The sequence below is a fragment of the Copidosoma floridanum genome, unplaced genomic scaffold (genome assembly GCF_036245765.1).
Source record: "Copidosoma floridanum isolate Cflo_tuat_1 unplaced genomic scaffold, Cflo_Japanese_pri ptg000013l, whole genome shotgun sequence".
Taxonomy (NCBI): Eukaryota; Metazoa; Arthropoda; class Insecta; order Hymenoptera; family Encyrtidae; genus Copidosoma; species Copidosoma floridanum.
The window spans coordinates 25577875-25601517 of NW_028321890.1; the positions used below are offsets into that span (position 1 = coordinate 25577875).

The 23643-nt window shown below is 41.9% G+C and overlaps 1 protein-coding gene across 3 annotated transcripts; it reads right to left on the reverse strand.

The window, feature by feature from the left end:
- Nucleotides 1-22940, reverse strand: LOC106647399 (serine/threonine-protein phosphatase 2A 56 kDa regulatory subunit gamma isoform). Of its 3 annotated transcripts, XM_014363769.2 has the most exons (9): nucleotides 21983-22940; nucleotides 21147-21203; nucleotides 11769-11946; nucleotides 3320-3519; nucleotides 2047-2441; nucleotides 1564-1897; nucleotides 1251-1469; nucleotides 926-1165; nucleotides 1-823 (listed from the first exon to the last, which is right to left on the reverse strand). In XM_014363769.2, the coding sequence occupies exons 1-9, from the start codon at nucleotides 21983-21985 to the stop codon at nucleotides 668-670; spliced, it is 1782 nt and encodes a 593-aa protein (XP_014219255.2). In that variant the 5' UTR covers nucleotides 21986-22940; the 3' UTR covers nucleotides 1-667. The 3 variants fall into 3 exon arrangements, with proteins under 3 accessions (XP_014219255.2, XP_089447742.1, XP_014219260.2); XM_089591616.1 differs by lacking the exons at nucleotides 21147-21203; nucleotides 21983-22940 and adding an exon at nucleotides 12936-13241; XM_014363774.2 differs by lacking the exons at nucleotides 11769-11946; nucleotides 21147-21203; nucleotides 21983-22940 and adding an exon at nucleotides 5095-5426.
- Nucleotides 22941-23643: the final 703 nt, after the last annotated feature.

Below are 23643 nucleotides of genomic sequence, written 5' to 3' on the forward strand. Positions count from 1 at the left end.
AGATTGGAACAGTAACACAAGCTAATGAATATATAATATACGTAAACGACTGGCGTTCTTCACATAAGTTTTTCTTTATCGTACACAGTTGTCATGTTTTATTTAAAATTCAAAAACAAAATAACGTGTGACAGCTTCTCGTTTATCCTCTTTTTCTTTCTAATCAAAGCGAAGCGTATTTTATTTGTTACATCATGTATTTATTTTTGTACAAAAAAACTCACTCAACAAAGACATTCATTTTCCGTATTCCAAAGATACGTGCATGCACACACTTGAGTAAAAATCATAGTATTGCAACGTGCTTGTTCCATTTTTCAAAGGAGAGCAGAGAACTGAGCCAGTTTAAAAAATTGAAAAATCGTGTATATTTATACAATTTAACCATCATACCTCTCCATTCTTACTCGTTATCTTATTTATCATTAAACTAACAACCGTTTACGCGCGACATTTTCCGTATTGACGGAAAATGAGAGAGAGAGAGAGAAGGGGGGCGGGGGGAGGGAATGGGGCTTAAACTTATCTTGCTCGCGTATAGTGGTTCGCTCGATCGGTGTTTGTAATTTTTTTTTTTTTTTTTTTTTTTTTTCACACTATTTTCGCGTTAGAAAAGAAAAAACTAACTCCGAACCTCGTTGCTGCGTACAGAGAGGTGAGGCAGGGACTAGCAGTTGTTGGGGTCGGGCGGTGTGACAAGGTACTCGTCCGCTCGCTTGTGATCGGAGAGCGCTCGAATCGTGTACGAGTCCTGAGGCAGCTCGCTTTTCCTCCGCAATAACTGTTTCACCTTATTCGAGGCGTTTGGCGGTGCTTTTTTCAACTAAACACAAATTGAAAAAAATTGATGATTGTGATTCAGCCAATTTTCATCAATATGATTTGATGATAGAGCATGTCAATGATACATGTCAACGGCACTCACGTCGTTGGGCTTTACTTCGATTTTGTCCCCCGACAACGAAAGCTTTTCGTTACTTTCCCCGTCCTCTTCGTTCGTAGCAATACTATTACTGTTCTCGCTCAGGGGCGTTATGAACGGATTATAATTATTTTGCACCGAGCTGCCCTTGTTCGCTAACGTAGGGTGCCTCGAAGCCAGCGACTCGACCTTAGTCCAAGCCTCATCCCTGTCTTTCAACATTTTTTTCTCCTTTGCTCGATCCTAAAAACAAAACAAAAAAGTTTTTGACACATGTTTTTTAGATGCGCGAACTTAATAATACAAAGAAATCATGGTTTTCGCCAACCTGCTGATACTGCTGTGTACATTCGTCAAACAGCTTTTGATTCATTTCCATAAAGAGTTTGAGCGCGTTGTAAATTAAACCATGTATCGTCTTGTTCCAGTGATTCCGCGAGTTTCTGTACAACGCTGGATACATGATGGGCAAAATAGCAGCGTAGTTGTCCGATATCAGCGACATTATGTACTCGTTGTTCCAGTAATAGAGAGCCCTCTCTGCCACCTGCGTCAGAACAAAGCATGTTTGAGGCTTCGTTTGGAAAAGCAAGAGGAAACAAACAAACAAACAAACAATCAATCAAGGTTTGAAGACTTACTTGAAAGTGCGGCGAGGAAACGCACTTGGCGAGCTGCCTGAAGAGCGGATCCATGACCTTTTGGAACTCGGCGGGCTCGATGACATCGAGAATCTCCTCGAGCTCGTTCAAAAACATCACTTCCTTCGGCGAGTGCGTCTTCGGCCAGAACTTGAGGAGATTCTTGATCACCGACTCCGTGAGCGAGGCGTCCTTCTCGAGGAACTGTACGACGCAGTAGGCCAACTGCGGGTGATAGACCGCCAGTGATTTCGCCTTGTGCAGGGGCATCAGTACTTTTAGCAGGAAAATCTTGTGCTCGTCCTTCAGGGGCAAGGCGAAACCATTGATGATACTGCGGAGGGGGTAGGAAAGAGGAGAAGGATGATTAACACGAATGAATTTGACCAAAGAGAGAGAGAGAGAGAGAGAGAGAGAGAGAGAGAGAGAGAGAGAGAGAGAGAGAGAGAGTAATGAGATAAATAAAAGCTATGGTATACAAACCTGCCGAGAATCTCAAGCAACTCAGCAATGCCGTTGTGGTGCTCGGTCTCGTAGATGAACCGATAAAACACGTTGTTGATCGACTTGCGTATGTACGCTCGGAGCCCGAGGAACTTGCCGTAAATCCTGTGCAGCGTTGTCTTGAGGAAATCGCGCTCGCGCGGATCTTCCGAGTCGAAGAGCTCGAGCAGGTTGAGCACGAACTTGTGGTCGATGTAGCGCTTGGCTATCGACGGCTGGAAGTCCGGCGACTCCAGCAACTGGAGGAAGAACTCGTAGACGATCTGCAGATGGGGCCAGGCGACCTCAAGCGCGGGCTCGTCTTCTTCCGGGTCGAACTCGGCGCCGTTCGGGTTTGACGACGGCGGCAGAGTCCGGAACAGGTTTACGGCAAACTGTCGATCGGGAGTTTCGTCGTCAAACAGATTTTTTTTTTTTTTTTTTTCGGATACGCGCAAAAATGGCTTTGGCCAAAAAAATTGTTACAGGTCAAAGACTGCTGTCGAATACAAAGTTCTTCATTTTTGGGATGATCGATTTCGCAGCAGTGCGGATTTTGTAAGGTTTATATTTTATTATCTTTTACGGGCAATACACCGAAACGAGAAAAAGTATAATTAATTGAAACGCATGCACGCAAGAAGTAGTGTTGTGCACGATGCGACGATTTCTCAATTTTCCGGGTAAAAGGTAAGGAAAAAAAAAAAAAAAAAAAAAATTGAATCTCAAGTTGCACACCACATCGACGTGTACGTGCACATACAACAGCACGGGATTTAAAAATAATTCGCCCGCGGACAGGCGGGAAATATAAAATACGTACACACACGTACACGTGGCTTATCGATTCACCTTGGCGCAGCAGCCGCGGCTAGATATTTATTTTTAAAATAGCGCATATTTGATTATCTGGAGCAGCGCGCGCGATAATGATCATCATCATCATCTTTCTCGGCAAATAAAATCAATAGGCTCCTTCCGGGGAAAATAATCACATCCAGTGGCTTGTTTCGGCATATTTTTCGTGATTCCTTCGGGGAAAAAAAAATAAAATAAAAAAACAAGTAGCCGTAATAAAATTGAAATTAATCGTGTGTAGAAACAATTCAACGCAAATAAGTCGAGATTAGGCTCGATCGTATCAAAATAACGTTATTTCCGTCAACAAGTTCAGCAATAACGACAACAGCACGTGTATATAATATAGTATAGCATAGGAGGAAAACCCGAGGAATTGGATACAAATGTATAGGTAAACACAATAGAGACGCACCATACTGACGGCCTCGGGATATATGGCCTCGGTGATGACGTTCTTGTTCTTGGACACGTACTCGACCATCTCGTACAGGGTGGTGCGCTTCACTTCCTTCCATGGTAGGTCCGAGAGCGGGTCGAACTCAAAGTCAAAGAGGACGCAGCACTGGCGCAGCTTTTGGATGAACAGCTCTTCTTGCTCCCCCTCCGGGACTTCTGTGGACACAAACAACGGTTTTACACTTTCATGGTCTTTCTCCCTCTCTCTCTCTGTGCCCCTCCACCATACAACGCATAGAGTCGTGGGGTTTTATTTTTTTTAAAAGGGCCGAGACAAATTGCTCGTCGTGGGAGGAAAAAAAAAAAAAACAATGTTTAGTAGTATGTGTACACGGGACAAAGCTGAAAATAGATTTCCATTTTGGGGGGCGCGTCGTGATAAAGAGATCGGGTGGCTGTTTGTCAGGGGTGGAAGTATATATAGGTAAGGCACACCTTTCAACGTAATTGAAACCTTATTTGTACCGGTTACACGCGCTGAACAAATTTTCAATCAGTAGATACAGCCAGAATAGATCGGACATGCCTGTCTCTTATCGTAACTTGAGAGACATACAGTGCATCTGCATCGGTAGCCCAACAGCCAAAACCAATGAAGAAAAACAAACAAACCACTCAGTAGGTAAATTGATACGAGCCAATAAAAACGCAAACGGTCATTTTTACTGATTAATCGAGCGAAACCTTGAACTCTCTCTATCTCTCGTCTACTCGGGTGTTTTACATTGAATGAACGAACGAGTCCATATACATTATAAATATGTATAGGTATGATGCTTTATTGTCAACGTCTCCGATGGGATAAACGTAAGTACATCGTTGCTATTGTTGACGTTAGACGCGGTTATTTTTTAAAAATCAAGAGACCCGCGCCACCAGATACATAGTGTGTCTTATATCCATCAATGTATTTGTGCGCCTCTGAAACGAAAAATAAACAAGCATTGCACCGCTAGCGAGTACCAACTCTGTGTACATATTTATACTTAACCAATCTAAGTCATATGTAAAGTTGAGAGAGTGCCTATCTGTCTTTTCTGCCTTTGGCGCATATAAAAATAGCAGTTTGCGTAATCGCGCGCGCGTGTTGTTCGCGATTAAGCCGGACGCGTAAAATTCATTACCGATGGGGTGCAATTCCAAATAAATAGGTATATTATTTACATGCGACTTTGCAAAATTCCTTTTTTTTTTTTTTTTTTTTTTTTTTTTTTAATTTATACATATTTCTACGTGGTCTAATGATTCAATTAAACAAATTTCCCTTGCTGTACTGTTCTCCCTTCAAAAGGACTTTTTTTGTGGGTAGATAATGCAATTTTCTTCTTTTAATTCAGCATGGAAAAAAAAAATCCACTTCCGAGGTACAGTAGGCTTTTCCGTATACGTATACAACAGGGCGTCGATATACCTATACAGCCAACATATACATAGCCCATCGAACTCGACTCGGTCAAATCAGCGAACAGGTATAAAATACATGACAAAAGCGAACAAGGGGAGAGAAAGAGAGAGATAGCACGAGTGCACACATCGGTGCATCAATCGTTAGAGCTCGGGAAAATTCAGTCCCGGCAGTCAATGCACCTGCTCTATCTCTCTCTCTCTCTCTTTTCCTTCATCGCCACCCCCGCGCTCTCTCATGTACAGGTATGCACGTGTGTACAGCCACTCGCACAGCGGGTCCACTGTCTCTCTCTCTCTCTCTCTCTGAAAGTAAAAGACTTTTACCGACGAGAAGAGGCTGCAGGGGCTGATACTGTGTCGCCGAGGCAGAGCTCGAGTAGAACTTGCCGAGCTGGTGGTATCCGTCGTCATCGTCATCGTCTTCATTGTTATTGTTATTGTTGTTGTTGTTGTTGTTGTTGTTGTTGTTGTTGTTGCTGTTGTTGTTGTTGCCGCTGTCGTTGCTGCCGGCACCGGCGTTGTTGGCTTCGTTGGCCGCGTACGCCAGGCCCTGGTGAAAACTCGGGCTCTTGGGTATACCCGTGCCCAGGGACGGTCCCACGTTCGTCACGTGCACCATCTTCTTTCCCTCGTACCTGCCCCCGGTGACGCCGTTCTCCTCCCCCTCCTCCCTCTTGCTGTTCCTCCTCTCCGTGTTAGCTCGCCCCCCGGTGCCGTCCAGTATATATATATACACTAACTAGCTGGGCCCTCTCTCCTCTCCCCTCCGCACTCAACCGAGGTAACTTGGCTGCCGACGAGGCCACGGGGTCAACACCACAACCACCCCTACGTCTATATATACACGGCACACTCGACTCGTCCGATATTCCTCCCTCCGGCACACTCTCCTACGTAATATATATTATATATATTATCTCTTTGGTGGCTTTTTAGGTGCTCTTGTAAATGTTCGAGCCAAAAGCTCACTCCCTACGGGGTTGGGAGCTCATCTTATCGCGATAATCCAGACGCCCTGATCCCCCGTACTCCATTGGCAAGCGAGCGAGCTTTTTTTTCCCTCCCCTCTGTTTCCGGCACTTTTTCGTCGACCGATCACCGGCACCAATACTTTATTACCACGTTATCAAGGGGTTCACAGTTCCTTGCCACCCGAAAAAACCATCGACACGCGTGCACAGAAAAAAAAAAAAAAAAAAAAAAAACTTGAGCTCGATGCTCAATCAGCTAAACGAAACGACAGCGAGCGAGTCCTTTTAAAATAGGTATCACCCACTTGTTCGGGAAGGAGGTGATTCTCTGGCGATGCGCTCCAACTCGTGCGGCCGGCGCGCGGTTAATAAACGGGAGCAGGAGAGCCGAGCCGAGCCGGAGCCAATGTCTACCTCCCCCCCCCCTCGTACCCGTGTCGTGTGTGTGGGTATATACATTTGCGTACAGCCCCCGCCATCAGCGGCTATACACTCTCTTGGCGAGCGAGACAGCTCGGGGCGCTCGCATCACCCTACCCACCTACCGATGTACGGACCAAGCTGTACGTACACCCATACCTGTGTACACAATTATATAAGGGTATACCTACCCGGTGGAACAGTTGGAGCGCAGGCGCGCGACCCCTCCGGCGAGGAAGCCGGAGCAATCGATAGGTCGACCCTTGCTTGTGTGTACGTCCCGTGTACACGCATATACCTGCGTATGTATAGCACATGTCATGGATATACGTGCGCGAAAGAGGAAAGGCAGAGCTGCTTCCGGGGGGGAGGAGGAGGTCGAGGGTGCAGCATCCACTCCCTTTCTTTGTACGTGAGGGTGTTCGAAGGTACACAATGTGCGAAACGCACAGAGATCGAGTCCCGGCTTGTTTTTTTCATTAATTATAAACTCTAGGTCTCTCTCTCTTCCTCCATCTCCCTCTTATTCTCTCTTCTGCATGGCTTTTGTGCAGAGTGTATGCAGGTACTCGGGGCATTTTCAAAGGAGGCCACTTTTTTCTTTTTATTGTTTTTTCGAGGGAGGAAAAAAAAAGGGGGGGGGCTTGGCATCTGGTTGAAATTTCCGATGAAAAGGTAACGATGCTCGTGGGGGTTGTTATTCAAAGAGAGAAGGAAAGACCGGCATCTGATTTTTGCCAGACGAGTCGAGGGGTAAGTTACACATGTTACATACATTATTCAATCGCGTTTGGTGGCGTGATTGATCCACACGTCTTGTACGAATTGCCGTAAATTAAATAGGGGATGGACTCGAGATTGCCAATTTACAATCGCATCGTGACATATTTATTTGTAACATGGATGGATTTACTAAGTGCTGTTGACGATGAAAGGCCATTTGTTTATTTATTTATTCACCACATCAAACGTACGTGCCACCGTGTACATCTAGAAGCCCAACCTTTTTTTTATCCACCCTCTCGGAATTCCACTGTTGTATACAGCGAGATCGTCGAACGACTCCATTTCGCAAAGGAATTCGAAATCACCGATTCCGTATAAATGAATTTCCTTTTCACGTGGGATCGCAGCCCGTCGTCGAGGCACTTTCGCCGTCCATAGTTCCGGGGGGAGGGTTGGGGGTGCCGGGTGGTAATGGGAAATAAAAAGAAAACGAGGCAAGGAAAAGCGCTCCCATAACCGTATCAAGCCATACAGAGTTTGGAAAAAGTTTTCGTGTCCACGATATACTTATTCGGTAAGTAGTAGTATCAGCAGCGCCACTGGGGAGGAGGAGGAGAAGAGAAAAACAACGAGGGTTGTATTAGCACGTGCCTCTTTCTTTCTTCTGTCTCTTTAGCACGTGGTATACGTTTGTACTTGCGCATACAGAGGGAAACACAGCGACGAGGGTGAGTTGAATACGTATGTGCAGTCGTAAAACGTATACTAGTGAGTCACGGGGGCAAAGTGCCAATAGGCAGGGCAACGAGGGCTGTGAAATTTCTGGCATTTAAAGAGAGAGGAGGAGGAGGCAATTTACCTCCAGAGTCCCTTGAGCACTTGACGAATCATGCGTACAGGCGGGTATTGCTATAGAGTGTGTGTGTGTGTGCCTCCTTCACCCTCTGGCTTTGCCTTTTCTTTTTCTGTCTTCGTGCCGGGACGTCATGTATTCTATTTTTTTTGGGGGGGGGGGGGGGGGTAGGGTTATAATGTAGCGCGGAGAGACGATGGGATACGCTTGCCGTACTTTGGCAAGTGTGAAAAGAAATGAGCAAAGCCGGCCTTTCGTACGTAAGAATAAGGGCAGTTTTCTTCTTTACGTCACTTTTTATTCTTGTCTCTCGTACTTGTACCATACCAAAGTGTGCAGATGTTTTTTTTTTCGTGACTAAAATCTTCGTTGATAAGCACATCTTTTTATCGATACCTATCATGTAATCTGTATAATTGTTTTTTTTTTTTTTTCGCACGTTCCAGTAGATCCACGTGTCACACTAATGGTAAGAATAAGTATCTGATAGGAGTTTAAACAAATTAAAAAAAAAACACGTTGACACTTAAAAAAAAAAAAAAAAAAAATTTATAATAATTTAGATGTCAAGCAGACTTTTGCAACCTCTGATATTGTACATGGACTATACCCAACAATCGATAGCCTATCGAAGCAGTAGGATTGAGAGCCCCGTGACGTGGAGAGAAAAAGAAGATGATTAACCAAATAAAAGGGAAAAGACGCGGGAGGGAAGTACACCGTACTGCCTTCCATTTGGCCGTGTCATTTGCACGAGAGAGTCGTTTTGAATAGACGTGTAGGTATACAGCCCATTGGTGTTTTCATAATGCCTTCCGGGATATATCAGTCGAGGGATAACGAGCGTCGCGCAAGGACTGCTGGGGGCCGTTTTGAAAGGAGCTAAGTGAATTGTGCAAGAGCAGATTGAGCAGAGTCATTGCGCAACAACACGCTAATAAACGAGGCGGTGTCCGAACGAGGAGGCTAAAGAGCGTCGCGTTACTCGTCTCTTGTGATTGTCATTACCCGATTGAATTGTACACCGGTTTTCTTTTCTTGATCAAGTTTATATTTTTTTTTTTTTTTTTTTTTTCCTTCTGTAAACTTTTTGAACTAATTCGGTTTCACCGGTTAACTGCATGTGAAAAGAAAAATCGAATTTCACCCCACGGGAAACTCGTTTATATTCATCAAACTTTTAACTTGGTGACGCCATCCGCAGCGTTGGAAGGGATTGGCCGTATTTCGGGAAAACTAGTTTTCTGCGCATCAATATTTTACATTATTTTACACATACGATGTTTCGGGAAAAACCACCAAGTAGTCATAAAATAAACACGAACATCGCCGAAAAAGATTCCTCAAAATTTTCACCCGAAAAAAAAAAAAAAGAAAAGAAAAAAAACAGCTGCCAGTTGTCTTTGATCGATCTCTTAATCTGTGCAGTAATATTGTACTATATTTTATTGACGACCGACGCAAAAACCGAAGCAATGACGTGCGACGAGGAACATCTATAGTGTGTAACGTAAGCACAAGATGGTCTCCCCTTACCCGCCAAATATACTCGCTAAACATTTTCATATTACAGCTCGATAATATTCGCGCGGCTCAATAAACGATGCCAAATCGACGCCCTTGTTTGTACCCGCTATCATCACATGATACAACTACTCGGCTAAGCTGATTTTTTTTTGTTTTTGATCAAAAATACATGTAACATTTAGCAAACGTAACATTTACACGGATGGCGATTGTAAATTACCGAGAGTCAAAGTGTATTCTCTTTTTTTTCGGAAATCATGATAATTGTACAAAACGATGCAATTTTACGTTTAAAGAGAACAAAATTTAATAACAATGGATACACTTATATGTACATTGATGTACGCAATATAGGTATTCGTAAAAATCGATATCGCGCGCTCGTAAGTAAGACAGTCTTAGATTACAACACCACGACCGGTCACTTCTTTACGTAACGGTATATGTACCACCTATAAGCTTAAACGCTACACACACTGAAAAAACATTATGTACGCAGCAGGTGGGTATATACAGTATAGGTACTTATCTGTGACGAACAACGAAAGATAGGGGCATATAAAAGAGGGGCACGCAAAACTTTGCGAGCCAGGCGGTATAGCTCGGATTGCACCGACCACGATTGTTATTATGTCGGTCCGTCTCTTTAGCGAAACCGAGAGCAGAGCTAGTTTGGTCGTGGGTGAGTATATATACATTATACAGGGGATCGTTTTGACGGGAGGGTCGCATGTATATACATTTACGTATGTGTATGTTATAATCCGCGCAGAGTGAAGATTGCGCGTGCCATCTCCTCGTCGTCGTATACCCATTTGATTTGCCAAACATCGCTGCTATACATTATAATATACCGTACTTACACGACAGAACTGAATTAATCGCGGTTTGACGATTTACCAGAAGCGCCAGCAAAGAAAAATACACTCACATTTTACCCACGTAACGAACAATTACGCCTTATATGTTTATCTACTTGTTAATAAATGGCAGACTTTTCGTTGAAGTTTCTTACGAAAACTATACGCAACACAATGAATAAAAGTAATTTCAATGACGTACGTTTCTTACAATTGAACGCACATAATTAATTTATATATGTATGAGTGCTGGTTGGTGGTTGATAAAAAAAAAAAAAAAAAAAAAAAAAAAAATATTTTGAACCGAGTCCCGGTGACTTATAAGTATATATATATAAACTGCAAAGCGCCATTTTAATCGAACCAGGTCATTAATCATTATGCTGGGCGAGTTCCGGCTGGGCCCGGGGCAAAAATGCCAAACTTTCATTTATGTGTGCATAAGACGATATACTTATGCACTTGCGTCAAAGAAAAGGAAACTCCCGCGCGTTTCGGAACTACTTTTTTATTTCTCTCTCTCCAGCTCGAACAAGTTTGGTGAACTGGCTCGTAAACACCTGCGAGCCAAGAAACACAAGTTGCATAGCTGTACATAGGTTTTCGCCGCTTTTGTGCGAACGCTCACGAGAAAGAAAAACCATCGTCCTTGTTTTGATGAAAAAAAAAGCGCGTGAAAAGCGTCCTCCCACACCCTCCGGGGATGAAAGCGACTTGACACCTTTTTTTCCCCGAGATAAAGGGCAACGACGACGCCTCTGCTCTTTTTTACCGTGTTCTAGTGCTTGTACGTATATACTATATGACGGAGCGAATGTAATTAAAACGGAGGAAAAAGACGGAAGTTAGTATACACCTACTATAATTGATGATATTCACGCAGACTGAGAAGTACACACCGTATAAAATGTAAATCCTGGAGAAGTTTTTTTTGTGATGAATAAATATATTACATGGGTTTATTGTTGTTTTATTTTCCCAAGTTGCAGTGAGGAAAAAAAAAGTTATAATTTACTTACTTGAAATAAAATAAAACAAATTTTCCAAATGAAAAGGGATCTTTGGCGCTATCCGCGCGAAAAGAAAAGTAGATCGAAAATACAATGGAGTTATAGCTGCGCGAATCCAATGGAAATACGTTGTCAAAGGTATATATGTGTAAGAAAGCTAGTTTCACCACCAGCCGTTGTTTTACCGAGGAAAATCGAGTTTCTAAATCCTTGATCTACCGCGAGCTCTGTGAGCTTAAGCCGAACGTGATTTGGTACGTATAGATGTGCCGTTTGTTTTTATTTTTCTTTCTGCGTTTTCTCATCAGGTTGTATTTTGTTACAATGATGTGTGTTGCGTTGTAAATTGTTTCCTTGACTCACCTTTGGTTAAAAAAAAAAAAAAAGAGTTTTGTCGCTGTCTTCACTTATTACTTAGTTGATTACATACTAATCCTATATGTTTAGGTATCTATAATTTATGGTCATCACAAGATGCGCGAGTTCCTTCAATTGTATCGATTTGTGTTGCGTAGGGAAAACGGAGGCGAAAAAAAATCTGATACTTTATTGAATGCAAGAGGAGCTTTGAGTAGTGTATATAATGCATATGATGTAGCGAGATGTGTATTCATGTAATGGCACTCCTCACCTGAAAGAAGGGGCAACTTCTGCAGCTCTCGATTCTTAGACACGTTGAATCTCGAGCTGCTGTGACGCTTGTCCTTCTTGATGACCGGGCCACCAGGCTGATACTTGATTTTGTTGATCAACGTCGGCGGTGGTGGCGCTTGGGAATTTGGCGATCCGCTACCCGCCACCTTGTTGACCTGCAAGCACAGAAAGCACATTATATATAAGTACAACTTGTTAACAATGATGATACACGACTGTAAGTACTTATAATATCGCACGCAACGAGATTTTCAATGATTTGCAGCACACACATTGGATTAATCAATCGACAGTTTGATAGATGGTAGTATGAGCTGGGAACACGGAAGTGAAGGATGTTATATTCCTCTTGGAGAAAGTAAGTATATTTTGTATTTTTTTTATGGTACTTGAGCTTGAGGCGGGGGTGTGGACTGCATCTCGGGGATATTGATAAGATTACAATTTCTGACGTTACATGGTAAACTGCTCGTTGCTTTACCATCTGTGTATGGGAGCAAAAGAGATCAGCAATATAATTATTGATGCTTTTGTCAACATCAATATTATGTATTGACATTAAAGAAGTAAAAGCCCGTGTATAGGCGAGGGTTTTTGATTGATATGTCGTTTGGGAGAGGAAAAAAAAGTTAACGCCAATAATGGACAAGTGTGACAATTTCAGTGGCTCAATAGTAGGGTAAATTCACGATTATCCATTTATCAACAACAAAGAGAACAAGTAATTGAACGTCTTCTCGGAAAAAACGTCAAATGCACAAGTCTACAAATGAATAATGTGCCAAAGCTGTAAAAAAGGAAGAATTGCGAAATTGGAGCAATGCGTATACAAGCATACATATACTACTATTAAGTATTACTACGCGTAGGTATGGTGCAAGTATTTGGGCTGTAGTTTATTGTATTTATTATGTACCGCAACAACGATTTAAACTATACTGATGGACAAAATTGCACCTTGTCCATTACATTTACCGCTGAAAACTTCAACCTAATCAAAATAAATGAATAAATTTGTTTTTATTATAAAGCTGTACAGCCTCGATCCCCACGACAAACCTTCCCACCTCTCGTTTAATCATGCGAGCCATATATTATATAGGGATGATGAAATAAAAAAAAGCTCCCACGCTGGACAACGTGCCTTCCTCTTGAAGACATTTCCAAAGGCAAGGCCGCTGAAGGTTTGCATCTTATTGGTCTTTCTTCTTCGCGTCAGCTAGTTTCTGCTCAACTCATCGGTAACACCAACCGCGTGGATGAAATGCTCCGTGCTTTCGGGAGGTTGCAAGCTCGACTGCAGCAACAGCCCTCGTTCAGCATAGTTTTTCCGATAAACGATTGCAGCAGCGATGCCGTTGTCTCGCTCACGGGGGGCCCTCAGTTCACTTGCAGTTGCGACGCATACTCGACTTTTTTTTCACCCTCGCACGCCTGCATTTTTTTTCGGAGATGTATCATAAAATTAGCCTAGATTATGTGGCAGCTGCTACATAACATGTATACAATGAATGAATCGGGGGTCGTGTTTTTGTTTTCTATGATGCCCGTACCAGAGATGCACAATTTAAATTTTTAAAACTAATGAATACCGATGATTCTACAGCCACCACAGAATCCTTATTTTGGTAAAGCACACCGAGTACATGCGTCACATAAATGTATAAAGCATACAAGTTAACGCCCACCGAGCTATTATAAACGAGCAAATCAATTTCCATGACGCGCTTGCGAGACGAAACAATCGAACCAAAGAAGAGAGGCCCGAAATACGGTATAGGCCGGGTTTTTATGGAACGCTCGAATAAAAAGACTCATCGGCGGCGCGGCTGAGGTGGTGCTTCATCAACGCCGCGGAGTCGTTCTAAAATTAACGAGGGCTCATTCGCGCGTCTACGTACCTGCACACGCGGCTCTCTCTCTCTCTCTCTCTCGCGAGTGCATGGGTTATTTCGAGGATTCTTTTTTTAAGTGCCAGCCGGTTGTTATTTTAAATATTCACTACTCATATTCGCCAGAGTCATAGGTGTGTACTCTCTCTTTAAAGTACGCATTTGTACTTTCCTTTTTTTTTTTTTTTTTTTTTTTTTTTTTTTTTTTTTTATATAAAGATCTCATGCATTTACGGACCTCCTTTGAAGATGTATGCACTATAATTTTCAATAGCCCAAAGCGCTTCATATGTATGTAATAACATTCAATGCGCAACAATCGTTCCGTCATCGTCATCCACGTATTTATACACGGCGATCAAAAAAAAAACTCGCCCAAGGTCAAACTACGTACAAGCATAGGAGCATCTAACGTAAGAAAGAGAAAAAAAAAGTATATGAGAAAAAAAAGCCGTCATCGCGACTCGGGTGCTATATACGCGTACAATTTATATCTGCGAGAAAAAAACACTTGCGACATGCGAAATTTTGGCGCGCAATCAGTCGCGTGTGGATTATGTATACATATTCAAATTATTTCTCTGTTTGCGCGAGGGGGAGAGCATAATACATAACTCGCTGAGTATGATGAAAATCTGTCTTCGCGGGTTGATTTGTATGTGTGGCTCATTGGAAGGCGGTCAAAATTTTTTATCAGTGATATATATACATGTATTGGCTAACAAATTGACGGATTACATTTCTCTACAGCACGATTGTTTTACTTGTAAATGAATAAACAAGTTTTAATTACGTAGTTAAAAAAAAGCTCGAGAGAAATTTTTTCCAACAGAAAAAGAAGAAGAATTTGACTGAAACTTATCTCAATTGGTCTCACACGCCCAACCTAACATCGCGCGGACAACTGAATTCCACGATATACTCTATATACTTGGGGGATTCACGCCCACCGCGGTTTGTACATTAGAGCGCGGCAACAAGTATCCAAAGCTCCGACTCGTCGTTTGTATACATACATTATGACAAACCGTGCCATTGGAGGAAAAAAAAAACAACACAAAATGCAGTTTATATACTCTTCCGGATTGTATAAACGAGGCCGGAGCGAATTTATTGCCACGTGTGGGTGCAATTATTGTTTTGCCCGAGTGTTAATACTGATTGCATAACTCTGCATATATATATATATATATATATATGAGTAAGTTATTTTAGACGCTACCAAATAATTACCTATACGCAATGTTGTGGGTGACGAGGAAAAACAGCCGCGTGAGAAGAAACTACGTCCCCAGCTGGACGCCAATACATATAAATATGAAGACACACGCTCGCACGATCAGCTGATAATATTATCTCGGTGGTAAACCAATAAGCGCCACTGCTTTTTCCTTTTGATATACGCAAATTGTGTGCGCGGACGTACGTTACGTGAGTTGGTAGAAGAAAAAAAAAAAAAAAAAAAATATACATCAGACGGCTCGTTTTGACGGTGGTTGGTATAAGTATGCGTTTAAAAGAAAACTCAGCTGACGGCCGGTTTAAAAATAACGCGCAGGTTGCAAATCGGTATTTTCGCGATCTCGGAATGTTCCATGCCAGCAGCGGCTCGTGATTGCAAAAATTGCGCGATATATTTATAGAGCCGCCACATGCGAAGGAAGCACAGAGGGAAGAAAAAAAGCAACACGAGACAGCAGTGCTTTTATTATTATTTTTTTACTATACGAATAGTAGGTATACTTTGGCAAAGCGCAAAAGTCGTTGTATCGAACGATGCGCGTATACTTGTCGTGCACGGTGTATTTTTGCGCGTAGCAGATCGAAGGTTGTCTCTTTTTTTTTTCCCTCGCTTTAATCTCGATCGGCATTAGCAACGAAACTTGTGAGCAAACGGTGAGTAAGACGAGCACAGGTATTTTTACGCAACTGCTAATCGCACGTGCGTCTGCGTCTCGCAGATCGAAACTGGAAACTCTCTTTTCTCTGTTGTTGGGGTTCATCGATGCGACAACTCTTTGCGATGCTCACAGCCTTCGTGAAAAAAACAAAGAGAGAAAAAAGGACGAGAAAATTCTCATTTCTGCTCGAAGAAACAAAAAAAAAAAAAAAAAAAAAAAAAGCAAAAATCCATCATTAATCGGGTATAGGAAGGGGGGGAAAATTTTCCATTCGGCAGTCGTCCACTGCGTGAGATTATTTACATGTACCGATAACAGCTCTGTTACCGTCGATAAGCTGCAAGAATGAAAAACGGACATAAACACTGATATGTACATTCAACGAGAAGGATGCGTGTTACCTGTCAACCGGATATTAAACTACTTGCATGTGTACGTGAACACAATACACCAATTGCGTGGCCATAAGTATACGAGTGTCAGGTGTAATCGCACCTACTTGTAATGCCTTTGGAAGTATCAATGGCGCGCGGTGTGACACTTCGAGTTCCCCGTCTTACCCAAAAACACCTACACTTTTCGTACGCGTCTTCATCGGATATCCCCTGCAAGAATAAGAAGAAGCATCGATCTCGAAAAAGTTACTCGTCCATAATAACCCAAGGCCACCGCGAGAAAAGCGAGAAGAGGAGGGGGTGCGTATAATATATATTGTAAGGATGTGTGTGTATACAACAATTGGTCGGCAATTGATAGCAATTTGCCTATACAGCGCCCCAGAAAAGAAATTTGTGAGGGTATCCTAATAAGACGAAAAATAATAATAATAACTTGCCAGAAGTTTTCGCTGCTACGTATTGTTTATCCACACACAGATGTATATATAAGATATTTATCTACCATATTTATACATGTTTTACGATAAGCGCATGATAAATATACTTTTCGAGAATTCGTGTATGCATACTGTATTTCGTACAAGTGACACATAACGTATAATACATCTATACATATAAATACACGAACCTATATGGAATTGCGCAATGTTGATTCCCCCGTTTTCGAGAGCTGTTGTATTGTGTTGTGTGTGTGTAGACATTGAGTACAGTATAGTGCCGTATACCTATAAGTACAGCGCGCGTTGCTCGAGCATCGTGTTCGCGTTTGTATATCGGAAAAATTCTTTGCCGCTGACTGTGTAGTACAACACTTATAAAGGTTGTGCGCTGCTCGCCTCAATAACGAAGCTCCTTTTTTACTTTAAATGCTCTCGCACCGAGTTGAGAAAACACGTGACCTACTGTTTCTCGGAATTTTTTTTCTCCCCCCCCCTCCCCCATACAAAGATATTTTTGTTACACATCATCGGCAGGACGTAGATCTCTGGCATCTGCGATTACGCGTTGGATAGGAGTATTTATCGCTTCGCTGCATCAGATTCTAATTTGATTTTTATCTTGGCGATTGCCCGCGAGAGAGAGAGAGAGATGTACTTATTGTTTTTCAATTAGAAGAGTACACTGCCACAGTCATCATTGAGGCTTACAGGTAATATATGTATACACTCATCGAAGCGTAAAACGTGCCTTATCAACGTTTATACAAATTCCTTTTTTTTTTCGTACCCCCCGTTCACGAACAAATTAACAAAATCTTCGATACGCGACTCGCGGTTTTTATCACGTGCTGCACTTGAATTACCATTGTCGATAGAATGGCAACTTCTCAATGTAATTTTCATTCGGCTCGGAATCGTAAAAAAACAATATTAACGGACTGCTTTCCCAAATCCAAAAGTGACGAATAAAAGTCCTCATTTGCACCTTCAAAAGCGTTCCACAAAAGCGCAATGTAAAAAGAAAGAAAAAAAAAAAACTTGACGACGGTATCGGCGAAAAATCACCTTTTCACCACTGACGCACAGAAACAACTCTCTTGTCCCCGTGTCGTCAACTACTTACGCAGGTGCACAAAACTTTCTTTCGTCACGATAATATAAATATATCACTTAAAGTAGGGTACATACATGAAAATAAAAAAAAGAAATAAAAAAGTAAAAAACACTAGCCGCACTTAAACTGCACACGAACCGTACTCCTTACATATCACACACAAGGTAATATGATAGAAAACCAAACCAAACCCGATAGCGTCAACAAACGGAGCTTATAAGTGTATATATTATTAGTTCCGGCAATAATCGAGGAGGAGGCGGAGAGGCGCACGTTGAGGCGCGGTAATAGCGACAGCGAAACTGCGGAGGCTGTTGTCTCTCCGGTGGCGAAATCGGCCGGCGTAGTCGTCGTCGCCAGCACATCAACGACAACGACGACGACGTTGCTTTGCTTTCGTCGCGCAATAAGTGCGTCACATGCGTGTAAAAGAACAAGTACACATGCATATATGCGTGTAAACGATACTCCTCCGTCCCCTCGTGCGTATATACGCGATGTGCGTGTGGGTGTCAACTACTACCTCCTCCTCGTCCTCCAGTATATATATACCAATGCGACAAAGTGCACGCGTTTAACGTTGCTCTTATAGGTATCTGATGATGGCACTTGGCGCTCCGTTTGGGAAAATCGGTGCGCGTATACCTTAGTACCCCCATGTGCGGTATAGATAACCCAAGGGGGTGGAGAGCCTTTTTTCAGTTCTTTCGCGGGTGTACCGAGTTTTTTCTCCCTTTGCACGTGCTATAAGGGTATACGGATGAAAAGGTGTTACGACGGCTTCGAAATTGACGTTAACGCATTACCATATTTGGTACTATACCGATACACGCACTCGATTTTTATAATCAATGATTCCGTAATTCAGTATACACATACAATGTATCTGCTACTTTTATTTCTTCTCTTCTTTTTATCTCGTCCATCATCGTGGGTAACGTGATTTGGGTTGGCGTTGTTTTTTTCGTAAGAACGATAAGATAATCGCGATTTGGACAAACGAGTACGCCGATCGTCACTGTCTTTTATGTGCTTCGATGATTAATTTAATTGTTTTTTTAGCTCCACTCTTGTAAATTGTCACAACAAAACAAAAAAAAAATAAATAAAAAACAAAAAAACCAAACGTGTAGGTACTAGAGCGTTAAAAAAAAAAAATTATTTATCGCCGATTCAAGAAACTTTTTCACGAAACCACTTGAATAATTTAATCACGAGCAGAGAGCGCTTATAGCCATAACGGATAATCGAGCGATTTTCCGTACACACGCACTAGCGTGAGAATTCGCAAGCAAGTACATAGAGATAAATCCACCAAACGGAGCAAGAGGGTTTTAAAACGTGCATATTATTAACTGTAGTGGTGGCGAAAGATTAACGACTCGTGGTGTGGAAAACGATCGACCGTATACAATATACTTGGTATGTGTACCAGCAAAAGCAGAGAGAACGATAATGTACCATCAGCAGCAGGTGGAAACGAAGAAAAAAGAGCTGCGACTATATTTTATGAGCGAGGCGTGTAAGTATACGGAAAAAGAAGAAGAGTAATAGGCATGTGGACTTTAGAGGGTTCGGCGACACGTATTGTACCTTAACGCATTTACGTATATCTTGGAAACATGCAGAAGAGCAACAGGTGGATTGTTTCTACTGGAGGGAAAAAACGCAGAGAGAGATGAGAGGCGTTTTTTGTATCTTCTCATTTGCTTGATCGCGCCCCCTCGCATGGCGATTAAATAATGGCATGTATTAAACCGATGATCCACCGAGCGGGTGTTTATACACGATCACTTGAAATATCATCACCAATGTTCACACCAGCTCATTCGTGTGGGAAATAAAGGGGGAAAGAAAATTTACACAGTACTTAAGTGGGTGCACGCATTTTGCCGTACGCATGAATTGCAGAGCGCACTCGAGCGCTGCGAGGCTCCTTCGTTTTCCCGTTCTCTCGAGCCGGATCCTTTTTCCTGGCAGAGGGTCGGTGCGCGTGAAAACGAAAATGTTACAAAGACTATAGGTATAAGTGGTGCGGAGGATGATTTACAATCACGCGACGCTCGTCGTCAGGGGCGGTTTGCTATACCGATTTCTGGAAATGAAGTTCACAGTCCTTTATCATTCTCTGTTTTTTGTCGTACACGAAACAGGTGGTTGTTGTACTTTTGATCGGTATATGATATTGGATTTGCGGGACGAACGTAAAGTGCAATTTTTAGGTACCTCCTCATGGCTATTGAAAAGGATAGGACCGGGTGGTAAATGAAAGTCACGCGGGCTAACTATCTAGCGGCCAGCAGACGATCGACCCGTTGACTTCCAGCCCGAGATATAAATCTGCGAGTCTCGTTCGAGACTACCGAAGAAGCGCGTTTCGAAAGTCGAAGAAGATACATAGGTACAATGTGCACACTTGTACGCGGGCGTTGTGCGCGCGATATCTTTTGCTTTATAAATAAGTGCCTATCAGCAGAAATTCCGTGCGGCAGGCACCATCTGTCGCGAAATTCTCCAAGCGAGCGAGCAGGTAAAGCATAAGTGTACCTCTACAACATCTCTCTGGCTCTGATGGGCTCTTCTCTCTCTTTCTTCCTTTAGTAACCACCGACCGAATATTTATATTGTATATGCTGCTGCTGTTGCAGCACACAACATATATATGACTCTCTGGTAGCTAACTGCTTTTCCGAGCGTGTATTCTTTTTTATTTTTATTTTCTTTTCAATTCTATATACCTGTTTTTTACGTGGGGATGTATACAAGTGTTGCACTACTCGTGTGGTGCACTTGAAGCCTAATTATCGGAGGTCACGGGTACGGAGCGGTGGCAGAGCGGTCGAATCGTTTTTTTCCCGTAATATTTCTTGGAGGGGAAAAAAATGTCCTTGCGCAAACGATGAAAATACCGAGTTTCCCCTCTTTCCTCGTTGTTTTGCGTGTAGACGTATGTTTCTATCCATCTGTAATCCGCGTGTCTGATCATCTCTACTTATTTGTTTTGTGAGCAGGGATTAGAGTTTTTCTTAATTTTCTTTCTCTCAGTTTTTTGTTCTTCTTCTATTGTAAGTCACCCTGTTTGCTGTTGAGCAGTAATTTTGCTGATGGTGCATCTGTTCATATTTTTTTATTTTTTTTTATTCAATGTTTTAGGATGATCATGGATAGTGATAAAGGATAACTTAGTTTTGGATTTTAAAATCACTCAATTTTTTGGCAAACTAACAGACAGTTTGAAATGCAGTTCTTCAATTTAAAATGTACTAACACTTCAAAATATCAATTGTATGGTTAAATTGAAATTTACCTCGTACAAGGAAATAAAACTTTTTATTTGTCGATTGATAAAGATTGTGCGTTTTCAATACTTTAGTTTCGTTGAAATTTTGAAAAATTCAGGTATAATCTATTACCTTATGTGTATATAAATGTTGATTTATTTTTTAAATATTTAGACTGTTACGTGCGTTAGTATATTGATAATAAAAAAAAATTTATGATTAAGGGTAAAAACTTTATGCAATCGTCAATCTAACTTTTTGACCAGGATGAAAAATTTTCAAATGATTATGTAACCATGCAAAATCTATCTTAATCGTTTTATTCTTACCTCTTCAGCTGGTTCACCATTTTTTCCTTTTTTGTTTTTGTCCTTTGAATTAGTATCCTAAAATGAAAGTTGTATTATTAATACAGGATATTTAATATAATAACTTGTATTTATCATGAATGACGCTTGTATGTAGCAAGTATTTAAAAACAAACACTGATGAATATGCACATAACAATAAAGTGACCACTAAATTATAAGTCTCTTGCTTATTTTGTATCGATTCAAATGTGTATTAAATATTATACCTCTTGCATTTCCTCTATAAAATAAAACATTTCAATTACTTCATGCAGTTACACACTCCTACTTCAATCATGCCAAGGATAACATATATGTATAATGGAAAATTTCTTGCAGACTTGGGCAAGTGATAAAGTGCATCATATATATTTGTAGCATTCATAAATCAAAAAAGGAAAAAAATGTTACATGATAATGCAACACGCAGTTATGAGAAATAAAAAACAAAGAAAAAGTTCATGACAAACGTATGTACAGATATGTGTGAGATCGGAATCAACAAGTGTAACACTAATTTGGAGCAAGTGCAGCAGCAAAAAATGAAAACAAAAATACATCATAAGCAATTGATTAATGTGAAAGTGCAAAACGAGCATGCAACAACAGTTTACAGTGCATAAAAAAAAGGATCATGCTGAGCAGGAGTCTTGCTACGTAATGCAAGGAATGGGTAATACACTAGAGACCATCAGGAACCAGCAGACAATAAGTATTAATGACACTTCTAAAACGGTGGTGAAAAAAAAATAATAATAAAACAGCAGGGAGTCAACAAGTAGCAGGTATCACCGTCAAACTTGAGCATATAATACCATTTTGAAGAGCTCTGCAACTCTGGGTGAGCGAGTGAGGGGACGTGGTGGCGGCAGCGGCTGAGGCACCGTTAAAGAGGTTAAGAAGCCCTTCGACGGCTCGTCTCGGGGCTTGTTGATCTTCTTGTTGTTGTTGTTATTTTTGTTGAAGGCGCAAGGCCCTAGGCTCACAATCGTCTCCACCCTGTTCCGCGTGACGAGTCAAGCTTGAGTCGTGGACGTTTTTTCCTCCGATGGTGTACCGGGCACGCGCCTCCACCTCCGCCTCCGAAACTCACTCGCGTCGTCGTCGTCGTTTTTACCGTCTGTTTTCCTAGACTATCGTATAGCCAGCCAGACTCGCGAATCGCGAAAGTTTAATAGATAACAACTAACAACACACACACGCGCGAGCGCGAAAGAAAACAGCCGTCGGAGGAGATGAACAGGAAGAGAGAGAAGACGTCGTCGCCGTCGTTATCACCTGGAGGTTGTGTTTCTTTTGGTTCCACTTTAATTGTATTTTTTTTATTATCTCGCACGCACCTCCCAGCTAACGTTGCTAGTGGCGATGTTGACTCTGCTGGCCCTTCTCGGACGTCTCGGCATTTTCTTCACTTCTTCCTGGTCCACGCATGCAGTAAGCAACACGTACCAGAGTATATATATATACAAAAGTGTAAAAAGAGCTTCCTCCTCCTCCTCCTCCTCCTCCTCCTCTTCTTGACCGTTACTCGTACAGGAACCGCGAGGCACTAGCTCCTCCGATCTAACCAGAGCTAGTCAGAGCACTCAGAGCGTTGATCCTGTAGCAGATGCGTATAAAGAGCTAACAATTTGGGGACAACACAATACTCAATAGTTATAGTCAATCAAGTCACTTGATATAATCCAAGAGTTAAAAAGTGTACACTAACATGCACGTAAAGCTCGGCTTGGTGTCGGTGGTCGGTGTGTATATCGGCTGCGTGTCGAGACTCGAGACTCGAGACACTCGAGTCGGTCGCTGCTACTACGGCTGCAGGGAAAATATATATATATATATACGAAGAGATGGCGCGATCTCCCACGCAAAGGCTGCACCTGCACGGCAGGACGTTTTACTAAGTCGTTTACTAATGTAAAACTAATCTCTGTTTATTTTGATCAACTGTTATGTGTGATATCAGTTATCACGGATCTGCTCGATTGTAAAATCTTTTCAGTAACTTCATAAGTAATAAAGTATAAGAAACAAGATATCTTATACCTGCGAGCGAACACGAGACACGAAATCACATTCTTTTTGCAATATGGAAAAAAAAATTATCCACTACACGGATGGGACGGCAGGTTGTTAATTAGGGGCGAGGGGGTGGAAATGGTGATCATCATGAGGTTCGTAACGTTAGTTGTCTACCGATTTGATAACTCAAGATAATACTGGAGATTTTTATTATTAAATATGGGATATTATGACGTGGGGAGATACCAATAATACTGCAGAAATTAAACCGGAATGTTCCAAAATAGAAGTGTTTCTATTTTATCGGCTTAGCCTGCTTTTTTTTAGTACTTAGGTATAAAAGAGCAGCATGACAAATGACAAAATAATGACTTGTCGAATTGATTATCATATGTCTCTATGGAAGCCCGGTCACGACATATGCATAAAAACGGATAGGCAATTAGGCATAAGCAAA

What these genes read in the sequence shown, in the direction of transcription:
- LOC106647399 (XM_014363774.2), bottom strand. Translation starts at nt 5,389, where the DNA reads ATGGTGCACGTGACGAACGTGGGACCGTCCCTGGGCACGGGTATACCC. An exon ending in TTTCCTCGCCGCACTTTCAA is followed by an intron (nt 1,470 to 1,563) that starts GTAAGTCTTCAA and finishes GTTCTGACGCAG; the next exon opens with GTGGCAGAGAGGGCTCTCTA. An exon ending in GTACACAGCAGTATCAGCAG is followed by an intron (nt 1,166 to 1,250) that starts GTTGGCGAAAAC and finishes TTTTGTTTTTAG; the next exon opens with GATCGAGCAAAGGAGAAAAA.